Source organism: Carassius gibelio, chromosome B17 (assembly GCF_023724105.1).
Source record: "Carassius gibelio isolate Cgi1373 ecotype wild population from Czech Republic chromosome B17, carGib1.2-hapl.c, whole genome shotgun sequence".
NCBI classification, from domain to species: domain Eukaryota; kingdom Metazoa; phylum Chordata; class Actinopteri; order Cypriniformes; family Cyprinidae; genus Carassius; species Carassius gibelio.
The window spans coordinates 26,369,476-26,393,495 of NC_068412.1; the positions used below are offsets into that span (position 1 = coordinate 26,369,476).

A 24,020-nucleotide genomic window follows, 5' to 3' on the forward strand; every position below is an offset into this window, starting at 1 on the left:
TGTGCCATTTAGCATATAAATTAAAAGTAATGCAATGCTAAACTTTGTTAAATTTGGGCAAAAAATGCATGTATATTATAATTCTTGTAACATTCAGAACCCTGAGAATTCAATCTTTATCGATAAAATGTGCATGACTGTGTGACTCTGAAGATACTAAGTATTTCATTGAGTATATGAATCCTTGAGTACAATATTGGTTGCTTAAAGTTTTAACAGACTCAATAAAACTCAATAAAATATACAGTTTTGAAATATCTTAAAAGTTTCTATTTAGCTCTTTAGATATCTTTGAAGTGAGGTTAATAATCTCACATCATCATTATCCAAGTGCCATCTAAAGTAACATTAGTAATAAAGTGCTTTATAAGATGGAATATAAAATGATTACAATTCTTCATTGTTCGCCATAACATCCTTGTCCTTTCTTTAGTTTACTGGCCCTGTTGTTTATTTTTGGAGACACCTGCCATTCAGTCAAGCCATTGCACATGTCCTTTTTATTTCCATGTGGCTCTTTGAACGGTGGTTGTTTAGTAATCACAACCACGCTGTCTCCTTGACTTTCAATACTCTCCATGAAACTCTGAAGATCTTTCAGTTTAGCCGTCTGATTCATGCAGTTCTCCGCGGATCCTGATTGAGACTCCACTGACGTTCTCGTCACCTGTTTCGCGAGTGTGCTCTCACAGTCATCAACAACAGTTTCATCAGATTTTTCTTTCTCAAAATCTTCTTCAGCAGAGCTACATTTGTTCATCTCATTTTCTGTGTCTCCTTTGACCTCCTCTGAGTTTTGAGGGTGGTCCTCATCCTGTCTTGTGTCTGAAGTCCCATCTACATTGGCTTCATTCTTTGCAGCTCCATCCAGATTCCCATCAGCATTTTTCTCACTGGTGGACGTTTGATCTGACGTATCACCTTCAGTAGGTGTATCGTCTTTAATTGAATTAGATTCACATACATCTTCTGCAGACTTGTCTTCTGTACTCTCTTTCCCAGTCTCAGTTTCTGCTTCCCTGTCATCTGATTCGATTTCATCACCAGTTTCTGTCATCTCATCCTTTTTTTCCGCCTCCACAGACGTATCACTATTTTCTGGACTTGCTGCATCTCCCTTGGGACTGTCTTCCTTCTCACAGTCCTCTTCTGTATCTTTTTCAGTCTCATCCTCAACAATCTCTACTTCCTCTTCTTCCTCAGCATCTCTCTTACCATTTACCACCATTTCTTCTCTTACATCCTCACTTTCTTCATTTTCCACCTGTTCTTCACCAGAATCTCTTTTGTCATTTGCTTCCTCTTCACTTGGATCTCTTGTCTCATAGTTTACAGAGTCTACATTTTTGATGTTTTCTGTATTTTTGCCTTCATCTACTGTATTGACAAAACCATCTGGCTCTTGATCTGCCGCATCAAATTTATGGTCTTTACCATTGTCATTGGTTTCCTCTACCTCTTCATGAACCACTTCTTCTTTCTCAACTGCAAAAGTCAAGTTGGTTGAATGTTGTTCTCCCATTTTTGGTTCTCTAGGTTGGGCTGGATCCTTTTTCATTTGCAAAATTTTCCGCAGATCAAATTCCATCATAACCGGAGCCAAACTCAAAGCTTGAGCTCGTTGGGCAACTCTAGACGCCATCTTCTTTTTCATGCATGCTTCACATGGGCAGTACTCATCATCACTGCGCTGATCGCTGTTTTCAGTTCCTGACGCAGTGTAATTTTCACCAGTCCTTGACAAGATGGACTTATTGCGCATGACCTTAAGACGCTTGCGTCGCTGCTCAGTCTGGATCGTGGAGTCTCTTGATAGAGTAGTTCCCGGAGGTCTCGGACCCCTGCCGGCCCGGCTTTGGATTTTTTGCAGTTCTCGGTTAATACTGGATTGGATCCTTTTGTGTACTTCCTCTTTCAGCTCAGTTATCATCTTATCGAGCATATCATTGTCATCCAAATCCCACCTCACTTTGAACTCCGCCATGGCATCTGCGTAATGTAACATGAACTGCTTTTCTAGCTTTTTTAATAAGCTCAGCACCCAAACGGGATCTGGGTCTTGTGAAACTCTTTTAGCAAGCGGAGCTCTCTGAACAGACGGTGGAGTCTCTGAGCTTGTATTTTCTTGAGATTTCATAGCATTACTCTCATTCCCCGAGCTCTTGTAAGAGGTTGTTTGTGGTGTTTGATCTGATTCATTCTTATTCTCACTGCTTTCAACATTATCTACTTGCAATACACCATTTTCTTGGTCATCATCAGGTTGTGTATTTACTGAACTCCCCTGGACTTGCTCTGAAATCCCTGGAGTTACTGGATCTGAGGAGACTTTGGATTGGTCTAAACATTCGCATGCTTGTGCTGTAGACTTTACTTGATCTTCTTCATCTTTATCTTGGAGTGAACCCTCTTGTTCGGCAATGGGTGGTATTGTGCCTTGTACGGTCTCTATTTTTTCTAATATGCCATTCATGCTACCTTTAACAGAGCCGGTGGAGCCGCTGCGAACATCAACCCCAGATGAAGATCGTGGGTTAAATTCATCTTCAGTGGAGGGGTGTTCCTTTGTGTTTTGGCTTTTCTGTTCATCCTCAGAAGGCTTTTGGAGCCAGAGCGACTGTAGGATCGTCATTACTTCATTATATTTATGCTGCTTTTCCTTTTTAGAGTCTGAGTCAATTAATCGTAATTTCTCAAGGCAGTCCAACAGGCCTTGAGCAGACTGGCTTAATTTTCTGCCATATACAGGGGAGACTTCAGGTAAACTACTGGACCTGTCTAGTTTTGGACCCAGTAAAACCTTCATGACCTGAACCGAAGAATGATGTTGCTTTTGCAAACTGTCTTGTTTCATTAATGCTTTGGGGTTGGGATCTATTGTACTAACTTCCAATTGTGCTCTTTCATCACACAACTCTGTTTCAACACAAATGTCATTGGTCTCCTGCTGCATAGGATTCTCACCTTCTTGATCATCGTGAGGTTTCTCAACCTCTATTATGCTTTCTTGTGCCTCAACTTTGTCTCTTAGAGACGTGTCCTCACCATTTTTAGTCAAGGTCATATCTTCAGTGAGTTCTACATCCATTTCATAAACATGGCCATCAATGGGAATGTTCCTAAGCCAGTCATTCACAACTTCTGTAGGGGAAGCGTTTGGTAAGCATGACGGCATCATCTCCTTGTTATTGCATTCAGATGAGATGCTGACTTTGCCCTGTTTGCTCCTGTTGCTTTTTGGGCTTTTATTTTCTACATTGTCGATATTTTTGCTGGAGGCAACTGACTTTGATCCTTTGCTGACTGGTCTTGCATTGACAACAATCTCTTTTAACAGATCTGCTGCTGAAAGTGCCCGAGATAAAACACTGTCACTTGAGGAACCAGGATGCTTAAATGATGCTTTATTCTTGTTTGGGATCTCATCTAGTAGACTTACACGATTTTGGGAAATATTAGACATCCCTGTTGAATTTGGCCTGGATGCATCATTTTTCATAGATCTTCTGTCTGATGCGGATGACAAAATACCATTATTGTTTCCATTATAATTTATATTCAGTCCATTTATTTCCAAACACTGGGAAGAACAGTTAGATCTTTTACATTTAGATCTATCACCCTCTTTAGTACTGTGCCCATTTTTGAACTTCACCGAATGCTCAGATGTTTCTGAAGAGTTTAAATGGTCACTTTCTGGCATAGCTATTTCAGAGGTTCTTCCACTTTGGTCATGTTTTGAAGATGTTTCATTCTTTACTGCATGGTTGGTGTTGTTGACAGCTTCACAATCTCTATCTTCCATAGCAGTATTTTTAGCACTTCCCTGTGAAACTCTCAAGGGTGACTTACTTCGTGAAGATGACAGTGACAAAGTGGAGGGCACTCTGATATTGTTTTCATTTAACTGGCTTCCCGACTTGCTTTTCTTGAGTTCTACTGACTTTATTCTTTCAGCTGAGACAGGTGAGAGAGCTTGAACAGGAGTCTTACAGATCTTGTGATGGGACTTCTTGGATTCGTCTGAAATCGCAGAGTTCATAGACATTTCTGTCCTTGGCCTTTCCTCTGCATCCACTTCATCTACAAACTCTAACTGATGGCCAGCTTCCTCTATGCAGGCTGAAATGCCATTGGTTGATCGTTCATCAAAGTCGTCACCCTTGTGCTCTTCTCCTAGTCCAAGAGAAACGGATGCTGTTGATGTAGGACTTAGAGGTTCATCAAACTGTTTGCCTGCAGACTTAATGTTATTTATATTAGATTTCACTGACCGATTTGATTTTCCTGACAAGCTCTGAGATTCATCTTTGGCGTCCTCTTTTAGCATCTTAATCTCTGTCTCTCTCAAATGACCATTTATGGAGTTGAGGCAATGACATTTACTGGATCTTTGGGATTGTGAGGATACATTTAAACTTACTGACATCCCACTTGGAGCTCTGCTGTCAGTTTTCTTAATTTCAGTGTTGTGGATTGATCTAGGAGATGGGGACCTCTTTGACCTAGGCAATGGAGAGGACACAGTTAAGGCATTCAAAGACATGATGACTTTGCCATTTTCCACTCCCTGAGATACAATGCTCTGTGCAGTGTATTTGACAGATCTTTCAGAACAGGCATTAGCCTTCTCTGAGGTTTGAGACATTGGGCTGATGGCTCTATTTGACTCATTTTCTGGAGTTTCACATTCATTAGGTGTTGTATCAATTGGTTCTGAGGAAACTGTGGTTTCTGGAACATTGTGGTTTGATTTGCAGGACCTACAAGATCCTTTAGATGTGTTTGTTTTAACAGACATTGAGTTAGGAACTCTTTCCTTAGATTCAGACTCTGCATGTGAATTCTTTGAGGATGCATGTGACTTCACAGATATTTTGGAGCAGTTGGACAGCGGACTACATAGTCTTTTTTCAGTGGTTACCTCAGTTTCCGGCTCACAATGAACATCAGGACTGTTGGCATTATGAGTGGCCTTTTTATGTATGTCGCAACAAGATTTGACAGATTTAGTTGTTTGCTTTGATGCATGTGATGGATGTTCAGAAGATCGGTTTGATTTATTAGACATGGCACTAGCTGGTCTCACTTCTTGAGAAATCTCTGGCCCTTGTCCACAATGATTATCTGTCATAGTATGACTCTGAGTAGCAGCACTTTCTGATATATCACCCTGAGAATTAAATCCGTTTGATGGCACTTCCTCTAAATCATTTAGACTACAAAATATAGGCGTTTTAGCACTCTCTAATTTGTGAGATGCCCTCGATGCAGCTGATAAATTTGAATTGGCTGAGATTGGGCTGACAGCTCTTTCTTGGCTTTTTTCTTCAGCTTGATCCATCTCCAAGGCTGGTGTGGGCTCTCTCTCTGAAACAATGCAGTCTGACCCAACTGACCTTACTGGTGTGGCACTTTTGGTTCTTTCTGTAACACTTTCAGCTTCATTATGTTCAGATTTGGATGATTTCCCAAAAGAACACATTTCATGTGCAGAGCAGGTAGATTTTTTGGAGATTTTTGAAGTAGAATTTTTAGACAGTCCAGACTCCTGAGTGGCTTCCCCTTCCGACATATTATTAACTAGTTTAAGGTTTTCATGAACATTTGAAATGGATGCAGCAGATTTGTTTGACTTTGACACTATGGAATCAGCTTTCTCTGCTTCACTCCCCTCTGGATTCCCATTAAATCTTTTATGCTCACCACAGCATGAACATACACCAGACTGACCAGATCGTTTCGACACATCTGATGTGGCACTTAAAGATATGTTTCCAGCATCTTTGTCGCATATCTTCAGAGCATCAGATGCATTGGATCCAGGGGTGTTTGCTTGACCTCTAGATTTACAAGGTGCATGGTTATGTCTGGAATCTGTATTACAAGCCTCTCCCTCAGGCCTGTGCTGCCTACCAGATGCAACTGAACTTGGGGTTATGGTTCCACACTGACATGGATGTGATCTGGAGGACACTTTTGAAATTGGAGATGTCATACTCATCCCAACTGGCTCTGCTGGTGTTACAAAAGTGGTTTTATACTTTTTGAGCTTAAGTGAGTGGACAGCAGTGCTTGATTCTTTACTTGGAGGTCTGGGGGACAAATAAGATGTTGGTGAAGATTGGTAGCCACAACAATGAACACATTTGGGTTTATCATCACTCTCAAGATGGTTACTTTGAGACCAGTGTGATGCTCTTGAAACGCTTGGAGGCAGATCATCATAATCATCATCCTGATCTTCCCTCAAAGACTCAAGCACTTTGGATGAGTTGCTAACTGCAGAAACCGGACGCTCTTCCAGGACCTTAATGACCTCACAATGTGGAGTAGGAGAGATTTTAGATTCCATATGAGAATATTTCATTTTAGCGTGACTCTCACAGTCGTCCTCACAAGATCTCTTGCTCTTTGATGTGGTAGCAACAGATGATACTTCACCTCGATTGCAGCAATGACTTATTGCACAATATTCTACTCTAGTGTCTCCTTCCCCCATTGTCTGCTGAAAGCACGAAGCCTTTTCTACCACATGCTCAGTGTACTCACCACTGGAACGAGAAATTGTGCGTGTACTATCCACCGATGACTTTTTGTGTATAACTTTGTTAGATGATGCACTGGAACTAGGTGATTTACAGGTCTCGGGTTCTTTGTGCATGGGGTTTTTCCAGATGTCGTACTCTTGGCAGTGATTGCAACAGTTTTGACAAAGTGTTTCCTCAATATGCTTCTGATGCAGCTTCGTTGCAAAGGCTTCATCAGTCTCTGATGCAGATATGGAGTCTGGGTCTGAAAACTCAGCTTTAGCTTTGAGATAATCTGCATCTTTCACAGAAGCAGAGTCATTCACTTTCACTGATGACTTCTTGATCTCGGTGGACCACTGAAGAGTCTCATCATTTAAAAGCCGAAAGCGAACCTTCATCTCCACAGAAAGGCTGCCGTCTTTGTTAACAAGCACTCTTTTCTCAATGTCATCGTTCACTACAACTTCTTTAACATAAGGACAGTTGCTGACGCAGCCGGATTGTCCTGGTGTCATGCATAATCCATTTTGATAGGACTTTTCTGAAGAAAGAGAGTATCTTGTAGATCTATTACTGGAGTCTGATCGTGGATGGATAATACTTTTCTTTGTCTCCAGGCCAAAGTTAACTGTTAAAACAAAATCATAAGATACAGATATATCATTTTATCACGGATAATAACATATTTTTAACATGCAAACAACAAATTTGAAAGAGGCTCGATTCACCAACCCCTACAATAAATGAACTGCATTTGAGTTGGTGGTAAATGGTTGTGTCATCTTCAGTCTATTATTAGAGATACGTGGGTTGGATAGATGGTAAGTTAATCAATATAATGACTCACCTAAAACAAATGAATGTAAACGGTAGTTAACTTGAAGTTGGAACACAATAAAAGAAAATATTTACCATTCTTTTTGCTCTCGTGGCCTTCACTGCAGACACTGGAGTAAGACCTTGAGCCCATTCCTGGAAGCTTTTCGTCTGAGAGCTTCTTCAAGCTTTCCATGAGCAGCGGCCTGAAGGGCTCTCGACCCACACAGACCAGCACACTAGGACACTGCATCAGACTCTGAATATTGTCAATCTATGGAGAGCAGTGAATAAACAGAAGACAAGTCAAATCCAGTCAGAGATCAAAACGTTTAACAACATCCTGACTAAAATGTAACCTCATAATTGACTGATTTGAAACGTTTTACATGGTTGCACTAACAGACACATTTTAGCATTTAGAACCCCTAAATCATCAAAACTCAAACATAATGGTTGGTTGGAATGACAACAGCAGCATATTAATTTATGTAGGGTGAATTCAAGTAAATTGGGCCACCATTTATCACTGAGATGACTGGATAAAAATGGCTCAATGATCCTGAATTAACCTTAATTATGTATATCAACTAATTAAACACAAAATACAGATTTTACAGATTTTGTATTTAAAGAAGTAGTTCAACCAGTAATGAGAATTCAGGCATCATGTACTCATCTTCTTTATATTTCCTTCAAATGAATTATACAAAGGAAATATACTAAGAATATACTTTCCATACTAAGAAAGCATTACATGCTGTCAAATTCCAAAATGAACAAAAATACATAATATTTGTAAAAAATATCTTGCCCAATAGTGATCAAATAGTGCATGCATCGATTCAAACATTTAGTTATGAGGTATGCAACAATCACTGGCAATTGATGTTGTTTGCAAATCCTAAAAAATTACACGCATGAAGGAAATTGTAAAGCAATGGTGGAGGGCAAGTATATTTGAGTAAATTTACTTTTATAATAAATTTTACTTGGTTCCTCAGAACACTAGATTACAAATCACATGGGTAATTGTAATGGTGCTTTTTGGTACATACTTTAATTTCTCCTTTTGTGTTTTACAGAAAACTTATTTGTTAGGAATAACATGGAGGGTGAATTAAGGTTTTATTTTGGGGGTTGAAACATCTCTTTAAGATGCAAATTAGATTAGTAGCTATAGCACAACTATTTTCCCAGGGCCTTCAGCTTTGTCCTGAACTGACACCACCCTCCTAAAATACTTGACCTGGCTAATTAAAGAATGGTTGAATAAATGAAATCCTCCCTGACCTTACGTCCCTCCAGAGTGTAGAGTTTCTTGACATGACATTGCATGAGTTCTGAAATCTCGTCCATGAAGACGCGAAGACTCCGAGCTGTTCGTCTGTTCAGAATGACGGATCGCCTAATAGTAGGGTCATTGTTTTTTACCAGAACAATCCTTTTTGGGTGCCGATGGTGGTGCTGATGTCCCGAGGGGGGCTCCTCGGGTCGGGAGGGCTTGCGGCGAGGGTTATGTGGGTTGCTGTGATGGTGCCAGACCGCCGGCCTCTTCCCTGCAGCTTCCATGTTGATTGGCTTAACGTAGCGGCGGTCAGAGCACAGGTAACAGCCTCCGTCCTCTAGCTGCTCTAAATGTTTAATGCTGTGGGTTCCCCTTGGGGTCGTGATGGTACGCACACCAAAAGGTAGAGGAACCTTTTGGGAAAGGTCATCCAATAAGGCATCAAAGCATTTGAAGCTGCGCTTATGGATGGCCATCTTAACTCCTTTGAACTGAGCGTCGCCACTCTTGTAGAAAGTCATTCTCTTGGCAGGGTTGGCCGCAGTCACACTGGAGCCAAAGGACGAAGCTGGAGGCTGAGGAAACGGATGAGGTTCATTCTGAAAATGGGTATTGGCATCGAAGGAGCCTTGGGTCGTCCTCTCCATCTTTTCTCCACGTCAATTTAAGCTGTGGAGGGAAGTATGGAAATGTGAATGACATTGAAACTCAGAATCAACACAGATTTCAAATTCAAACCCAGAAGCAATCTTCATAAAATATGAAATTATAAAGAAATTACATGAAATGGAGACTCTAGTAATGATTTAATTGCTCTCAGATCTGCCAAGAAACCACAGTCTGCATTGTAATCAGAATACTAAATCAAAACTGACAAAGTGAATGAGTAAAATATTGAGATCTCCAAGCCTCGTGTTATGAAAAAGCAACCCTGAACAATATTTTCTTCTAGGAACAGAGCACCAAGATTAAGCCTCAAACATGTCGGGAATTAATTCTTCAAACTCTCAATCAAAGATATAGTTACTAAAATATCACTATTTGATCATTTAATTAGATTTAACCAGAGGTGTAAAAACATATAGACACAACATTTATCTTATAAATGTATCTGAAGTTCATCCTTATACTGATGGGAGTACCATTGTACTGTGTGAATGGCATATTCATACAGAGAACAATAGCACTGACATGGTTCTCCAAAGTACTTCAAAGAACATCATGGTATTAGAGGAAACAGATATTGTGATGAAAACTGTAATAATACCTGTGTACTTGTAATATACTACATTTCATGCCATTTAAATGTGTAAGCAACTACGAAACTAGGCCCCAGTCCAGAGATTAATCTCATGTTCTTCTGGAAACAGTTACAGACTAGTTTAAATTGCATTTAGTTCTTAGTCCTTAATAGGCATTTTAATCTAACATTTAAACAAGTTCAAGAGCATGATCTCTGAGCACAGCTTGCAAATGAAACCATTTTATGTGTATTAAACTGAGACTAAAGTTGTTTTTCTTATAATCAGATATATTTTCATTTAAATACAAAATGCACAAAATAATTTCATGACAGTCCAAACTGAATAAAATCACATAGTGTATCTAGGCAATGTTCTAATTCTATTTGTATAAAATTGAAAGAAACCATCCATATTTGAACACAAAAGCTATGATATGCTGCATCAAGCATGTTTCCACTGAACAATTTGCCTTGTGAATAATAAAACAATTTCTGTTTAAACAATTAAAATAGCATTATTTCAGCAATATCTCAGCTCAATGTAAAAATGACAGGATATAGAGTATATATATAATATAAACATCATACTTACATTTACAGAATACATTATCTGATGCAAAAATTTAAAAAGTGTACAACAGCACAAAATGTGACACAAAAAGGGACTACACAGAGCAATGTTCCAGACAGCATCTAAGCACACAAATGCTGCAGTGATGCAAGTTCACAAGCCCTCCCACAAACAGTCTGGCCACTAATCAGGGCCTTTGGCGGCTAAGGATAGAACACAAAGCTTCTTTAATCATCTTGAGATTTCACTGAACTCAAGGGAAGCGTTAGACACATGACAGCGACACCAGTATTGCATGAACAGAGCTGTGAAGAGCTACATCTGCTTTCTGACCCATGATGACAGGCTGGATTGTGTATATTCTACAAACATGTCATTGATGCACCAAACACAGAGACTGAAAACACACTTGCTGTCAAATTCACTCCAGTTCTCTAATGCTTGTATCTGATGACTGACACAACATGACCCATATAGTATGACTAGTACATCCTTTATTTTTTCACATGCATTCTTTAGACTCGTGTAAACCAATATATAAATACTAGGCTATATATCTAATCTCCACCTGCTTTAGTGTTTACATTATCTCAAATTGTAACTATATTGTCACTCAGCTCTTTATATAAAGTTGGATATATGTCTTTATCTTTATATAACTTTATCCACATATAATATAGTCATGTAAAGCAATATATAAACACTATAGGCTATAGCAAATCTCAACTGTCATCATGATGCTTTGGAATTATGTATTGTGAAAAGCAGTGCTTTAAGTGGCCCAAAAGAGGTGCTCAAATGATTCGCGAACCAGCTCCGAACTCCCGAACTGAGTCAAATAATTCGCGATCCCCAAATGGACTCAAATGATTCGCGATCCCGCTACGAACTCCCAAACTGATTCAAATAATTTGCGATCCCCAAACTGACTCAAATGATTCGCGAACCCGCTTTGAACTCTCGAACTGACTCAAATGATTCGCGAACCCGCTACGAACTCCCGAACTGATACAAATGATTCGCGTTCCCCAAACTGACTCAAATGATTCGCGAATCCGCTTTGAACTCCCGAACTGAATCAAATTCGCGATCCCGCTCCAAACTCCCGAACTGATTCAAATGATTTGCGATCCCCAAACTGACTCAAATGATTCGTGAACCCTCTTTGAACTCCCAAACTGACTCAAATGATTCGCGATCCCGCTTTGAACTCCCGAACTGACTCAAATGATTCACAAACCCGACACGAACTCCCGAACTGATTCAAATGATTCGCGAACCCTATACGAACTCCCGAATTGATTCAAATGATTTGCGATCCCCAAACTGACTGAATGTTTCGCGAACCCGCTCCGAACTCCCGAACTGACTCAAATGATTCGCGATCCCGCTCCGAACTCCCAAACTGACTCAAATGATTCGTAAACCCGCTCCGAACTCTCGAATTGATTCAAATGATCCGCGAAGCAGCTCCGGCCTCCCGAACTGATTCAAATGATTTGCGATCCCCAAACTGACTCAAATGATTCGCGAATCCGCTCCGAACTCCCAAACTGACTCAAATGATTCGCGATCCCGCTCCGACCTAGGAAGAATTAGGAAGCGTGCATTGTGAAGAGTGCTCTGAAAAGCGGCAGCGAAGGCAAAGGATTAAAACCTCTATTAAAACAGATGTCCAAATGAACGTACCAGTACGCTAAAAGCAAGTTCTGGGCGCATGGAGAGGTGGTGGTAAGCTCCAGAGCTATATTTGGAAGTGGCGGTAATGAGTACTGGTGCGTACCGGCCCAAAGCACTGGTGAAAAGCACTATACAAATACATTTGTCATGACCTTAGATGAATGAATATCATGAAAACAAGTCCAGGTCACAAAACACACACATTTTTTTTTAAAGTATGTGATGTAATTTAATAATTATAAAACAATGACACAATTTAATAACTAAATCAAATGTATATTAAATTATATTTTTATCTTATAATAGATATTATTATATTTTAATTTTTTCTCAGATATATAATATTAGATATATAATTCTGATATGATTTAATGGAATGTTCTTTGAAATTCGCTCAGATGTTAGTATCTGTAATTACAAGTTACAACATTAGAAGATTTGAACTATTCAAAGAAAAACTGATTTAAACTATGAATATTTTCTGTGAACCCTCCTTACTGGACAGTCATTCTCTCTATAATATCTGCCTGGTACTTCATTCGTATTGATTTATATGCAGTTTCTAAGGGCACCTTGAGATGAAAATGAATGTGAACAGGGCCTTCAGTGAATATCTGCTTATTCTCACTGAATCCTGCAGTGCCATACTGTTACCTTACAGAAGTATTTCATGCATCTTTCTTTTTATTTGTATACTGAAAAACATAGTGGAGAAACAATTTTCACTCACATAATTGCATATATAGGCTATATATATCTAAAAAAAATACTTGATAACAATCACTGTTTGCCCGCTTGAGTACTTCCAAAGCACGGCTTACTGTAATCTCAGGAAAAGACAGCACATCCTCTGTACCCTTAAATAAAAATAACCAACTAGCTGAAGGAACATTATACGGATGTTTGTAGGTTCTATGTTTAATTCCGATTCTTTTAATGGCACACCAAGCACAAACCCCATTTAATTAGAGCTCATTAATTACTAAACACCTCTGAGAGGTGTACATATATTTGACACTAATTATAAATCTCTAAAGGCTGAATTAACAGTTGAAAGTTCTACGCATGATTTCCACAATTAGCAGCTGAGAACTTGGCAGCCCAGTGGGAGAAACCTGCAACACAACACTGTCAGATCACTGAGACTCATGGGATACGTGTGAGGAGAGTTTAACAGCTCTCAAATACATATATACATCTGTTCAGAATGGAAGTCTGTGTCAGCCACAGAATAGAAAAAAGTTTTTCAAGATTATATCCAACAATTTTGACTTTTATCTCAGAACTATGAAAATGAAACAAAATTGAGATATAAAGTTGCACTTTATAAAAAAAAGTCTGAATTGCGAGAGATGAAATCAGAGTTGCTCTGAACTCAGAAACTGAAACTCAGAACTGTGAGATATAAATTAAATTTTTGAGGAAAAAAAATCAGAATTGTGAGGAATACAGTCAGCATTGTGAGTTAAAGTTGCAATTATAAATTAATTATGAGATAAACTCATAATTGCATGATATAAAGTCACAGTTTTAATAAAAAAAAGTCTGAATTGTGAGATATAAAATTGGAGTCGCAAAATATAAACTCAGAATGGGAATAAACTCGCAATTCTAAGAAAATAGTCTGAATCATGATACAGCCTAAACTCAGATTTGTGAAACATAAAGTTGCTATTTTAACAAAAAAAAAAAATATATATATGTTATAATATTTTGTAAGTTAAAAACAGAATTGTGAGATAAATTCAAATTCTAAGAAAAAGTCATTGAGAGATAAATTCAGAATTGTGAGATAAAAAGTTGCTATTTCAAGGAAAAAAATTCTGAATTTGAGATATAAAATTAGATTTGTGACAAACTCAAAGTAAGAACTGCGAGATAGTATAAAGGAAATTCTGAGAAAAAAAGTCTGAATTGTGAGATATAAAAAAAGAATTACAAAATATAAACTCAGAATTGTGAGACAGAAACTCACAGATAAAAAAAAAACAGATACAAAATCAGAATTGCAATATAAACTCAAATTCTAAGAAAAAAAAGTCTGAACTGAAAGATAAAAGGTTGCAATTACCTTTATTATTATTATTATTATTATTATTATTATTATTATTATTATTATTATCACCATCATTATCCCAGGTAGAAACAAGCTTGTTTGAAAATTACAAATAATAATTAGCATAGCACTTAAAAATGAAAACAGTCAAATGATTTCCATAATGCTGACTATCCAGTGCTGACCAAGATCATTAATGCTTACTTACCAGTACTCATGTTAGTCAGAGCTGCTAGATATTAGTCACTCTTAAACAAAAAAAAACAAGTCCTTGAAAATGCTTTGTCTGTTTTTTAAATGAAAACTGTAAAATATGAAAACAAGAAAGGCTTCAAAATGCTAGAGACCAAGACAGCAACCCTCACATGATTTGTAACACTGCTAATTTTGAAATTCATAGCAATACATCAGTTCATCTGGCAGTATTCAACATCATAGAAACCAATAATTATTTCATAAAGCAAACAGTTGCATTGACAGCTCTCACACAAATAAATACTTTAGTCTTTAATCTTTCATTTTAGCTTTGATCTCAGACCGCATATTCCACTAAAACAACTGAAAAACAGCTCTTTTTAAATGAGTCAGATAGAATCATCTAGATGCTCTGTCCTAATTCAACACACCGGCTTACCTTGCAGGCACAGATTCATTCTCCTAGGCTGCCAAATCCTCCAACACCTAACCTCCAAACTTTGACAATATTTCTGATGTAATCCAGTTAGAGAATCCAACAGGTTTTCTCACAATAAGCAGCACTCCTTCCTCCGAATGAAACAGGCGCATCGTTTGAAATCATGGTGTTGCCTCCTGTGAAGAATGTCACTTTCCACCCACGACGATGAGCCACAGACGTGCCACAGCTGCATATTGTCCATCCACACTCATTCATTCCATTAGGCTAATTATTACAGGCAGACCTTCATCCTGAGAGGAGGAGGAGGAGGAGTGGGACTCCTCTGAAAGAGGATTATACTGTGTGACCATCTGTGCAAGGCAGAATTAACTCTTAGGTCTCTAAAAACAACATGTTGTACTTGATATAGGCGTTAAAAAAAAAAAACCACAAAAAGAAAATTAAATACCAACAAAAAGTTATAATGACCAACATTATGTTATTAATTTTTCTTAATATTATGAAACCAGATCTAATATTATTATCAAACAATTATTAACATTTCAACTTAATTTCAATTAAATATATTCATATATATTTAGGAAATTTCAAATTATAAATATACCTAATAAGAATAAAATATGTATTGTATGTATATATTATAATACAATGATTATAATAATATGTACAAATCAGGGGTGGTTCTAGGGTGAGTGGAGATCCGGGGCTTAGCCTAGAAAAATCCATGTATGTGACTTTTTATTTTAATAAATCAGAAAGATTTACCTTGTTTAAAATATACAAAAACAATAAAAACAAAAACAAATTTAAAACATTTTATTTAAAGTATTGAGGAAAATACATTTGCTTTTTGCAAACAAAAATTAAGAATTGCAAAACAAATGAAACAGCGCGAAAGCAATGATTTTGCAATACATATTTTCCGTGGTCATATCTATTAATTTATTTGCAACGCTGCTTTTATTTTGAGTGTGAGTCTATTTTGAGCTTGCAATACCATTTTTCCTTTGTGCTTCACTTTTCTGCTCGTCTCTCTTTATGGAGCCAGAAGAGTCTCAATAAAGATAAATGCACACACTACAGTCACATATGCACACACAGGATTCATATATGCACACACAGGATTCATAGATGCACACACATGATTCATAAATACACACACAAGATGCACAAATGCGCACAAAATTCACAAATGCACACACAAAATTTAAAAAGCACAGAAGATTCACAAATGCATACAAAATTCAGAAATGCACACAAAAATCAGAAATACACACACAATTCAGAAATGCAAACAACATTTACAAATGCACTCAAGATTCACAAATGCACAGGACAAGATTCACAAATGCACAGGACAAGATTCAGAAATGTATTTCTGATGCACACACACATATATCTTGATTCACAAACTGCTTGCGGTCTGTGAACTTCACTGCATTTGTGTGTGAATTTTGAGACTCCCCTGACTTGGCTCGACACACAAATGCTTTTTTTTAAACAGGGAATGATCAGCAACCAATCAGATATCTCCCTTCTTTTAGCCAATCACAAGAATGCACCCCATGTGGGGGGATTGTTTACTTATAAGCCAATCACATGAACGTGTTCACACAGCAATTGTATTAAATTGTATGAAAATACAGATGTTTAGATTACAATTCAGGTTTATTTTTTATTATTTTTTACTAAATATAAATTTAAAAATGTCTCAATACATATAGCCCAGTGACTGCAGAAAAAAAGTTAACCATGGATTCATAAATTTTCAATAGGCAATTATTTCATTTTATTGAAATATTTTAATGAAAGTAAAAAAAAAAATGTTTAAACCTTTTTGAATATTTAAATATATCTAAATATTATTTTGGATGCAATATAGAAGTCACTTTAATTATAATATTCAGTCCCTACATGAAGAGAGAGTCAGTGGTCCGCTGAGAGAGGAAAGTGGCTCTCTGGCTGCGAAAAGTGGGTCTCCGGCTGTCGTTCGCTTAGGAAGGTGAGTTGATCGCTGCGTGAGGAAAGTGAATCGTTCGCTCAACTGCACTGCTTGAGGAAAGTGAATCGTTCGTTGAGGAAAGTGAGTCGCTCGCTGGGTGAGGAAAGTGAGTCGTTCGCTGCGTGACTCGTGAGGAAAGTGAATCGTTTGCTGAGGAAAGTGAGTCGCTCGCTGGGTGAGGAAAGTGAGTCGTTCGCTGCGTGACTCGTGAGGAAAGTGAATCGTTTGCTGAGGAAAGTGAGTCGCTCGCTGGGTGAGGAAAGTGAGTCGTTCGCTGCGTGACTCGTGAGGAAAGTGAGTCGCTCGCTGGGTGAGGAAAGTGAGTCGTTCGCTGCGTGACTCGTGAGGAAAGTGAGTCGCTCGCTTGGTGAGGAAAGTGAGTCGTTCGCTGCGTGACTCGTGAGGAAAGTGAGTCGTTCGCTGCGCAAAGTGGGTCGCTGGCTGCGCAAAGTGAGTCGCCGGCTGTGTGAGGTAAGTGAGTCGTTCGCTGAGGAAAGTGAGTCGTTCGCTGCGTGAGGAAAGTGAGTCGTTCGCTGATTGGCTTATAAGTAAACAATCCCCCAGGTGGGGTGCATTCTTGTGATTGGTTAAAACAAGGGAGATATCTGATTGGTTGCAGATCATTCCCTGTTTAAAAAAAGGCATTTGTGTGTCGAGCCAAGTCAAGGGAGTCTCAAAATTCACACACAAATGTAGTGAAGTTCACAGACCGCAAGCAGTTTGTAAATCAAGATATATGTGTGTGTGCATCAGAAATACATTTCTGAATCTTGTCCTGTGCATTTGTGAATCTTGAGTGCATTTGTAAATGTTGTTTGCATTTCTAAATTGTGTGTGTATTTCTGAATTTTGTGTGCATTTCTGAATTTTGTATGCATTTGTGAATCTTCTGTGCTTTTTAAATTTTGTGTGTGCATTTGTGAATTTTGTGTGCATTTGTGTATCCTGTGTGTGTATTTATGAATTATGTGTGTGCATGTATGAATCCTATGTGTGCATATGTGACTGTAGTGTGTGCATTTATCTTTATTGAGATTCTTCTGGCTCCATATCTCTTTGTGGCACTGTTTTGATGTGGGGGCGGAGTCAATGGACGGGGGCGTGTACAACATGTCTCCATGGAAGTGACATCATCGGCCCGAGACGCACCTCACTGATCGAGGTCCTGTCATGATGAGCAGAGACTTTCGAGTGGATCGTTTATTTTTATTCAGTAGCATTAAAACATTCATGTTTTCGTTTAATTTACTTTATTAACAAATGTATGTGTATTAGCAGCATTTGCTCAAGTTAAAGAAGTTGTTAACATTAACATCTGCTGTTTATTTCTCTCGATGTGCACACTTTTATAGCAATATGTGTATTGGGATCGCAAATCATTTGAGTCAGTTCGGGAGTTCGTAGCGAGTTCGCGAATCATTTGAGTCAGTTCGGGAGTTCGTAGCGGGTTCGCGAATCATTTGAGTCAGTTCGGGAGTTCAGAGCGGGATCGCGAATCATTTGAGTCAATTCGGGAGTTCAAAGCGGGTTCGCGAAACATTTGAGTCAGTTTGGGGATTGCAAATCATTTGAGTCAGTTTGGGGTTCGCAAATCATAGCTGTATAATGGATAGGCATATTAAACTAATAGAACCCCAATGATCCCTTTCTTCTAACAGTTTGTTGTAATGCAAATTATAATATAGTGCTGTCAAAATATAAATTCCATCCAAAATAAAACTTTTTGTTTACATAATGTGTGTGTGTACTGTGTATCTTTATTATGTATAAAAACACACACATAAGGTATATATTTAGAAAATATTTACTTGTATATATAATTTATATTATACAGATATATTTAATATATAAATAACATATTTTCTTAAATATATACATGCAAGTGTGTGTATTTATATATAACGTTACATAATAAATATACACAGTACACAAACATAGCCTATATTATGCAGGCAAAAACTTTTTTGCCATTAATCGTTGGACAACACTATTATAAACCAATATTAACGTTAATATTGTAATATTGTTATGACTTGAACAAATATTGCGTCAAAACTGCAGTTTTATGAAACCATACCACCATTTTAACTTTAATGTTATTTCAAAAGCAGGTAAAAGGTGCAGTATAATGAAACCATATATTATGGAATTAACATTAGGCTAACATTAAAACATTATTTTTAAGGTTTACACCAGATGTGTGTAAAATAGAACATTAGATGCATTAGAACACCAAGTCCTCTGGGTTTCCCTGGCAACAAACACAACACTCAGTCTCGTGATGGCCTCCACGCACACATTACAGGAGATATCGAGGATAAAGGTAAACTCACACAAATAAACACCAATTAGGTATGTAGTGAAGAAGCAGTGGCTCTTACCCGCACGCGCACTTGTTGACAAACGCGGAGGCACGCAGCACGTTCTGAAGTCACGATTCAGTAACGTTAGATCCATCATCAGCTGTGAAGGACGCTTTAGGCGCATTATCGCGCGGCAGCTGTTGTCTAGAATCTCTTATAAGCTCTTATGATATGTGTTGTTTCAGAGAGATGAAGGCATCGAGCGTCTGAGCGGCTGTTTTCACTGGACGGAGTTTGCTGGTGACGATAAACGCCAGTATTTACATCAGGAGTTTGTGTATGAGAGTGTGATGTTTGCAGTTAGGCGAGGACTGTCGTGGTCAGCTGTAGGACAGGTGGCAAACATCAGCAAACATCTCCTGCCCAAACTCACAGGTGGGTTATCACTGCTGCTGCTGTCGCTATAATGTGTTTCTGATGACCTATCACGTGATCACAAGGATGCCCACAATTCTATGCACGCTATTTTATCTTATGTTGTTCATACCAAAATAAATATTACGCAAACTGCTTTCATTTATAACTAAGATTTCGAATTCATTATTCTGATTAGGATACACGCAGTTACTGTAAATCTGTGTGCCCAGTTTGATGGCGTCACACAACTTCAGAAATCAGAAATTTGTATTGTTATTGATACCAATATACCGTTAAAATTATTTCTCTGTATTTAAATACAGAACATGCCACAATTGGCGTTTTTTTCTGTATGACATTTTTTATACAAATACACATCATTCGGTGATAATACTGCAATTCCTAGATTTAGTTTTTAGACAAACAGATAGATAGATACATAGATAGATAGATAGATAGATAGATAGATAGATAGATAGATAGATACATAGATAGATAGATAGATAGATAGATAGAGATTAAGTTTTTTAGATAGACATAGAGAAAGATATATATTTAGATTATTTACAATATATTTAGTTCTTACATATATAGATAGATAGATAGATAGATCGATAGATAGATATAAGTTTTTTATAGATAGATTGATAGATAGATAAAGTTATTTATAGATAGATAGATAGATAGATTTAGCTCTTTATAGATAGATAGATAGATAGATTTAGCTCTTTATAGATAGATAGATAGAGATTAAGTTTTTTAGATAGAGAAAGATCAATATATTTAGTTCCTACATATATAGATAGATAGATAGATAGATAGATAGATAGATAGATAGATAAAGTTATTTATAGAAAGATAGATAGATAGATTTAGCTCTTTATAGATAGATAGATAGATAGATAGATAGATAGATAGATAAATAGATTTAGCTCTTGATAGATAGATAGATAGATTTAGCTCTTGATAGATAGATAGATAGATAGATAGATAGATAGATAGATAGATAGAGATTATGTTTTTTAGATAGAGAAAGATCAATATATTTAGTTCCTACATATATAGATAGATAGATTTAGTTATTTATAGATAGATAGATGGAAGTTTTTTATAGATAGATTGATAGATAGATAAAGTTATTTATATATAGATAGATAGATAGATAGATATATAAATAGAAGTTTTTTATAGATAGATTGATAGATAGATAAAGTTATTTATAGAAAGATAGATAGATAGATAGATTTAGTTCTTTATAGATAGATAGATAGATAGATAGATTCCGTTTTTGATAGAGAGATATATATATAGATAGATAGATAGATAGATAGATAGATAGATAGATAGATAGATAGATGTAGTTCTTTATAGATAGATAGATCAATAGATATAGACTGAAAAAAGGGGTTGTTCTGTAGAATAACGTTACTCTTAAGAAGATCTGTTTAATATGACTTAGAGTCTTTGACTAATAACTGAGATAATCTCTGTTTTTAATATTCATGTTAGGTTTGAAGACATCGGAGGTCATTAGCCTTGTCAAGGATCATTTATCTCAGATAGAGCCTGGACTCTCCACTGCTCATCATGCGGCTCTCCTGGACTATATGGTGAAGACATATGTTCCCCATCAGCGGCTCTATCAGGCGGTTTTAAACGGTGAGACGGGTGTTAAACACATCAGATGTGAGCTGGAGGTTGAAAGCCCCCCTCACCCGCGGCCCCTCAGTGAGGGAACAGACGCTGTGGAGTGGGAACATCAGCGGGACCTCAAAGAGCTGAGTTTGGCTCAGTCCAGAAAAGAAGCTGAAATCAAGGAACTGAAAGAGACGGCTGAAGCTCAGATGATGGCAGCGCTGCAGACCAGTTTAAACAGACTTCCACATGAAGGACAGATGAGCAGACAGGTACAAGATATCACTCATTTACAGTATCCACCTTATTTTGCAATATGGAAGCTATTTTCTGTGAAAGATACTAAGGGGCTGTTTACACGACAACATTTTAAGCCAAAAACTAGAAACCTTTAATGCGTTTTGCCTATTAGTTTACATGACAACGACAACGGAAATTATCATTTCCAAGTAAACACCTAAAACATGAATCTTTGAAAACTGTGATGCCATGCGTGTGCATAGTACGTGTTGGGTACTATATTTTCCGGACTATAAGTCGCACTTTTTTTCATTGTTTGGATGGTCCTGCGACTTATAGTCAGGTGCGACTTATTTATCAAAATTAATTTGACATGAACCGAGAGAAATTATCTAAAAATGAATCAAGAGGAAACATAACCGTCTCCAGCCACGAGAGGGCGCTCTATGCTGCTCTGTGCTCCTGCAGACTACACTGAAAACATAGAGCGCCCTCTCGAGGCTGGAGACGGTAATGTTTTCTCTTGGTTCTAAATAAATGCGACTTATAGTCCAGTGCAACTTATATATATATATTTTCCTCATCATGACGTATTTTTAGACTGATGCGACTTATACTCAGGTGCGACTTATAGTCCGAAAAATACGGTAGACATGCGCAGTACATGTTGGTTTTAAAAGACAAGCGCAAACAAACATACACGCACATGATACTGTTGTTGCTGCTGAAGAGTTAGTTAATGCTTCTTCAGCAAAGTCTGGATTTACTTCCCCAATATTAAAACCAACCCCTGAGATGTTTGTCTAAATATGATAACTAAAATGTACATTTGAATAAGACTAAGACTTAATTTAAAAAGGCTGCCAAAATTAATATTGCTGTACAGTTAAATAATAATAATCTTATTGCTAAAATGTCAAGTTTTCATTGACAAACTAGAGGAAAATACTTCAGGTTTTCTTCACCTGAAACTAGACTAAAATGTTGAGACTTTTAGGCCTGGTTTCAAAAACAGGGTTTAGACTAAGACAGGGGTAGGCCATATTTCAGGACATTTAAGTAATTTTTATTAACATGCTTTAGCAAAAACATCACCTGTGTGCATCTTGAGACAAAACAAAGGCACTGATATATTTCAAGCTCAGTCCGTGCAAGTTTCTTTCAGTTAAAACAGCTCAGATTTACATTTTAGTCAGAGACTAGGTTTAAGCCTGGTTTGTGAAACCAGGGGATGGTCGACTAAAACTAAATAGGATAAGGTTGACTTAAAATGATAAAAACTAACAAGGACATTTTTAGCATGGGACTAAGAGTAAGAATAAAATGAAAATAGCTGACAAAATTAACATACATCACAGCTTGTTATCAAAAGGAAGAAATGTAAGCAGACGGATTGTTTGGAAAGCATCCTGAAATGTAGCTCCTGCTCAGCGCTGATATAATCAGGATTGTGATCCTAAGCTGCCCTGTAGCTGTTGGCACACTGTTACCTTTTCAACAATCATCACAGTTAATCTGTAGCTATTGGTGAGCGGCTCTGATGTGTAACCGCTGCCAGCATTGACCTAAAAACTCTATTTAGCAGACTTTGCCATTTTGTAGCACAGTGTGAAATGTGAAGGCTGTAATAATTCATACTGAGACAAGCAACAAAGGATTATTTCTGTTGTGTAGTGTCTTATGGTCATAACCTCATACTGAACACATTAACAGCTCGACCACTTCTTACTTAATATCTCATGGAGATGCAGGCTGTCAGTTGTTACCAGATAAGATGGATTAAAGGAAGAAAAGTTATTTAACCGTGCTGAGCACTACAGCCAAGGCCACTTTTTCAGCAGCTTTGGTTCCAGAAGTATTTGTCCTAGTTGAAATAACACTTGGACTATGACTTGTGGCCTCTACAGAAGCATATATCATCACTTAACAGCCTCAGAGCTCGTGGTAGGTCTGCCTCCAGAGGTTTATGTGCTATATCACCGAAAATCAGTTTCTCTGGAGAAAATAAATGGGATTTTTAGCAGTTTTCTCTCTATTCTCTCACTGAAAAACATTGTGTCTGATGGAAAACAACAAACAAATGGGTTTCATTGTGACTAATTATACAAATGTTTCATTAAGTTCTTTTTTGTGCTTAATGGAACTCATTGGGAATAAAATGAACAATAGGATATGTTTGTCTCATTTTGTCTACTGTAGGAGGTTGAAGAATTGCTGCGCAGTTTTCTGCAGTCGCAGGGAGAGATTCTCATGGAGTCTCTGATGAAGGAAGTTTGTCTCACAGAGGATCTGTTGAGCCAGAAGTCTCATCTGGTACAAACACACCTTACAAATCAACCGGTTTTACCTGGAAAGAGCTGTGTGGCAACTCCCACAAAATCAAAGAAGAAGAGAAATTGAAATACAGATGCATAAAATGTCTATTTTGAGATATTTGTGAAAATTTAAGATTAATACCTGCTCTGTATGTATGTGTTGTGTGTAGAGTTCACATCAAAACTAAAATAAATTAGGAAATTCACACCTACTATAGATGAAAATAAGTTCCTAAAAAGTTGCAGTGACCACAGAAAACCAGCAGCAGCTCTGGTTTTATTGA

General features: G+C 37.6%; 2 protein-coding genes across 2 annotated transcripts; one reads left to right on the forward strand and one right to left on the reverse strand.

Moving 5' to 3' along the window:
• Positions 1 to 397: 397 nt before the first annotated feature.
• Positions 398 to 19,379, reverse strand: LOC127976037 (titin homolog). The gene is made up of 4 exons (XM_052580139.1): positions 19,208 to 19,379; positions 8,643 to 9,306; positions 7,446 to 7,623; positions 398 to 7,161 (listed from the first exon to the last, which is right to left on the reverse strand). The coding sequence occupies exons 2-4, from the start codon at positions 9,282 to 9,284 to the stop codon at positions 398 to 400; spliced, it is 7,584 nt and encodes a 2,527-aa protein (XP_052436099.1). The 5' UTR covers positions 9,285 to 9,306; positions 19,208 to 19,379.
• On the forward strand, positions 19,005 to 23,948 carry cb17h8orf74 (chromosome B17 C8orf74 homolog). The gene is made up of 4 exons (XM_052580669.1): positions 19,005 to 19,149; positions 19,375 to 19,564; positions 21,056 to 21,453; positions 23,621 to 23,948. Exons 1-4 carry the CDS (start codon positions 19,108 to 19,110, stop codon positions 23,819 to 23,821), a joined length of 831 nt encoding a protein of 276 aa, XP_052436629.1. The 5' UTR covers positions 19,005 to 19,107; the 3' UTR covers positions 23,822 to 23,948.
• The last annotated feature ends 72 nt before the right edge of the window (positions 23,949 to 24,020 follow it).

Excerpts from the sequence above, each read along its gene's own strand:
- LOC127976037 (XM_052580139.1), bottom strand. The coding sequence starts at position 9,284 with ATGGAGAGGACGACCCAAGGCTCCTTCGATGCCAATACCCATTTTCAG. Across the intron at positions 7,624-8,642 it reads ACACTCTGGAGGGACGTAAG|ATTGACAATATTCAGAGTCT; the intron begins GTCAGGGAGGAT and ends TGCTCTCCATAG. Across the intron at positions 7,162-7,445 it reads CCACGAGAGCAAAAAGAATG|TTAACTTTGGCCTGGAGACA; the intron begins GTAAATATTTTC and ends TTGTTTTAACAG.
- cb17h8orf74 (XM_052580669.1), top strand. The coding sequence starts at position 19,108 with ATGGCCTCCACGCACACATTACAGGAGATATCGAGGATAAAG. Across the intron at positions 19,150-19,374 it reads AGGAGATATCGAGGATAAAG|AGAGATGAAGGCATCGAGCG; the intron begins GTAAACTCACAC and ends GTGTTGTTTCAG. Across the intron at positions 21,454-23,620 it reads AAGGACAGATGAGCAGACAG|GAGGTTGAAGAATTGCTGCG; the intron begins GTACAAGATATC and ends TGTCTACTGTAG.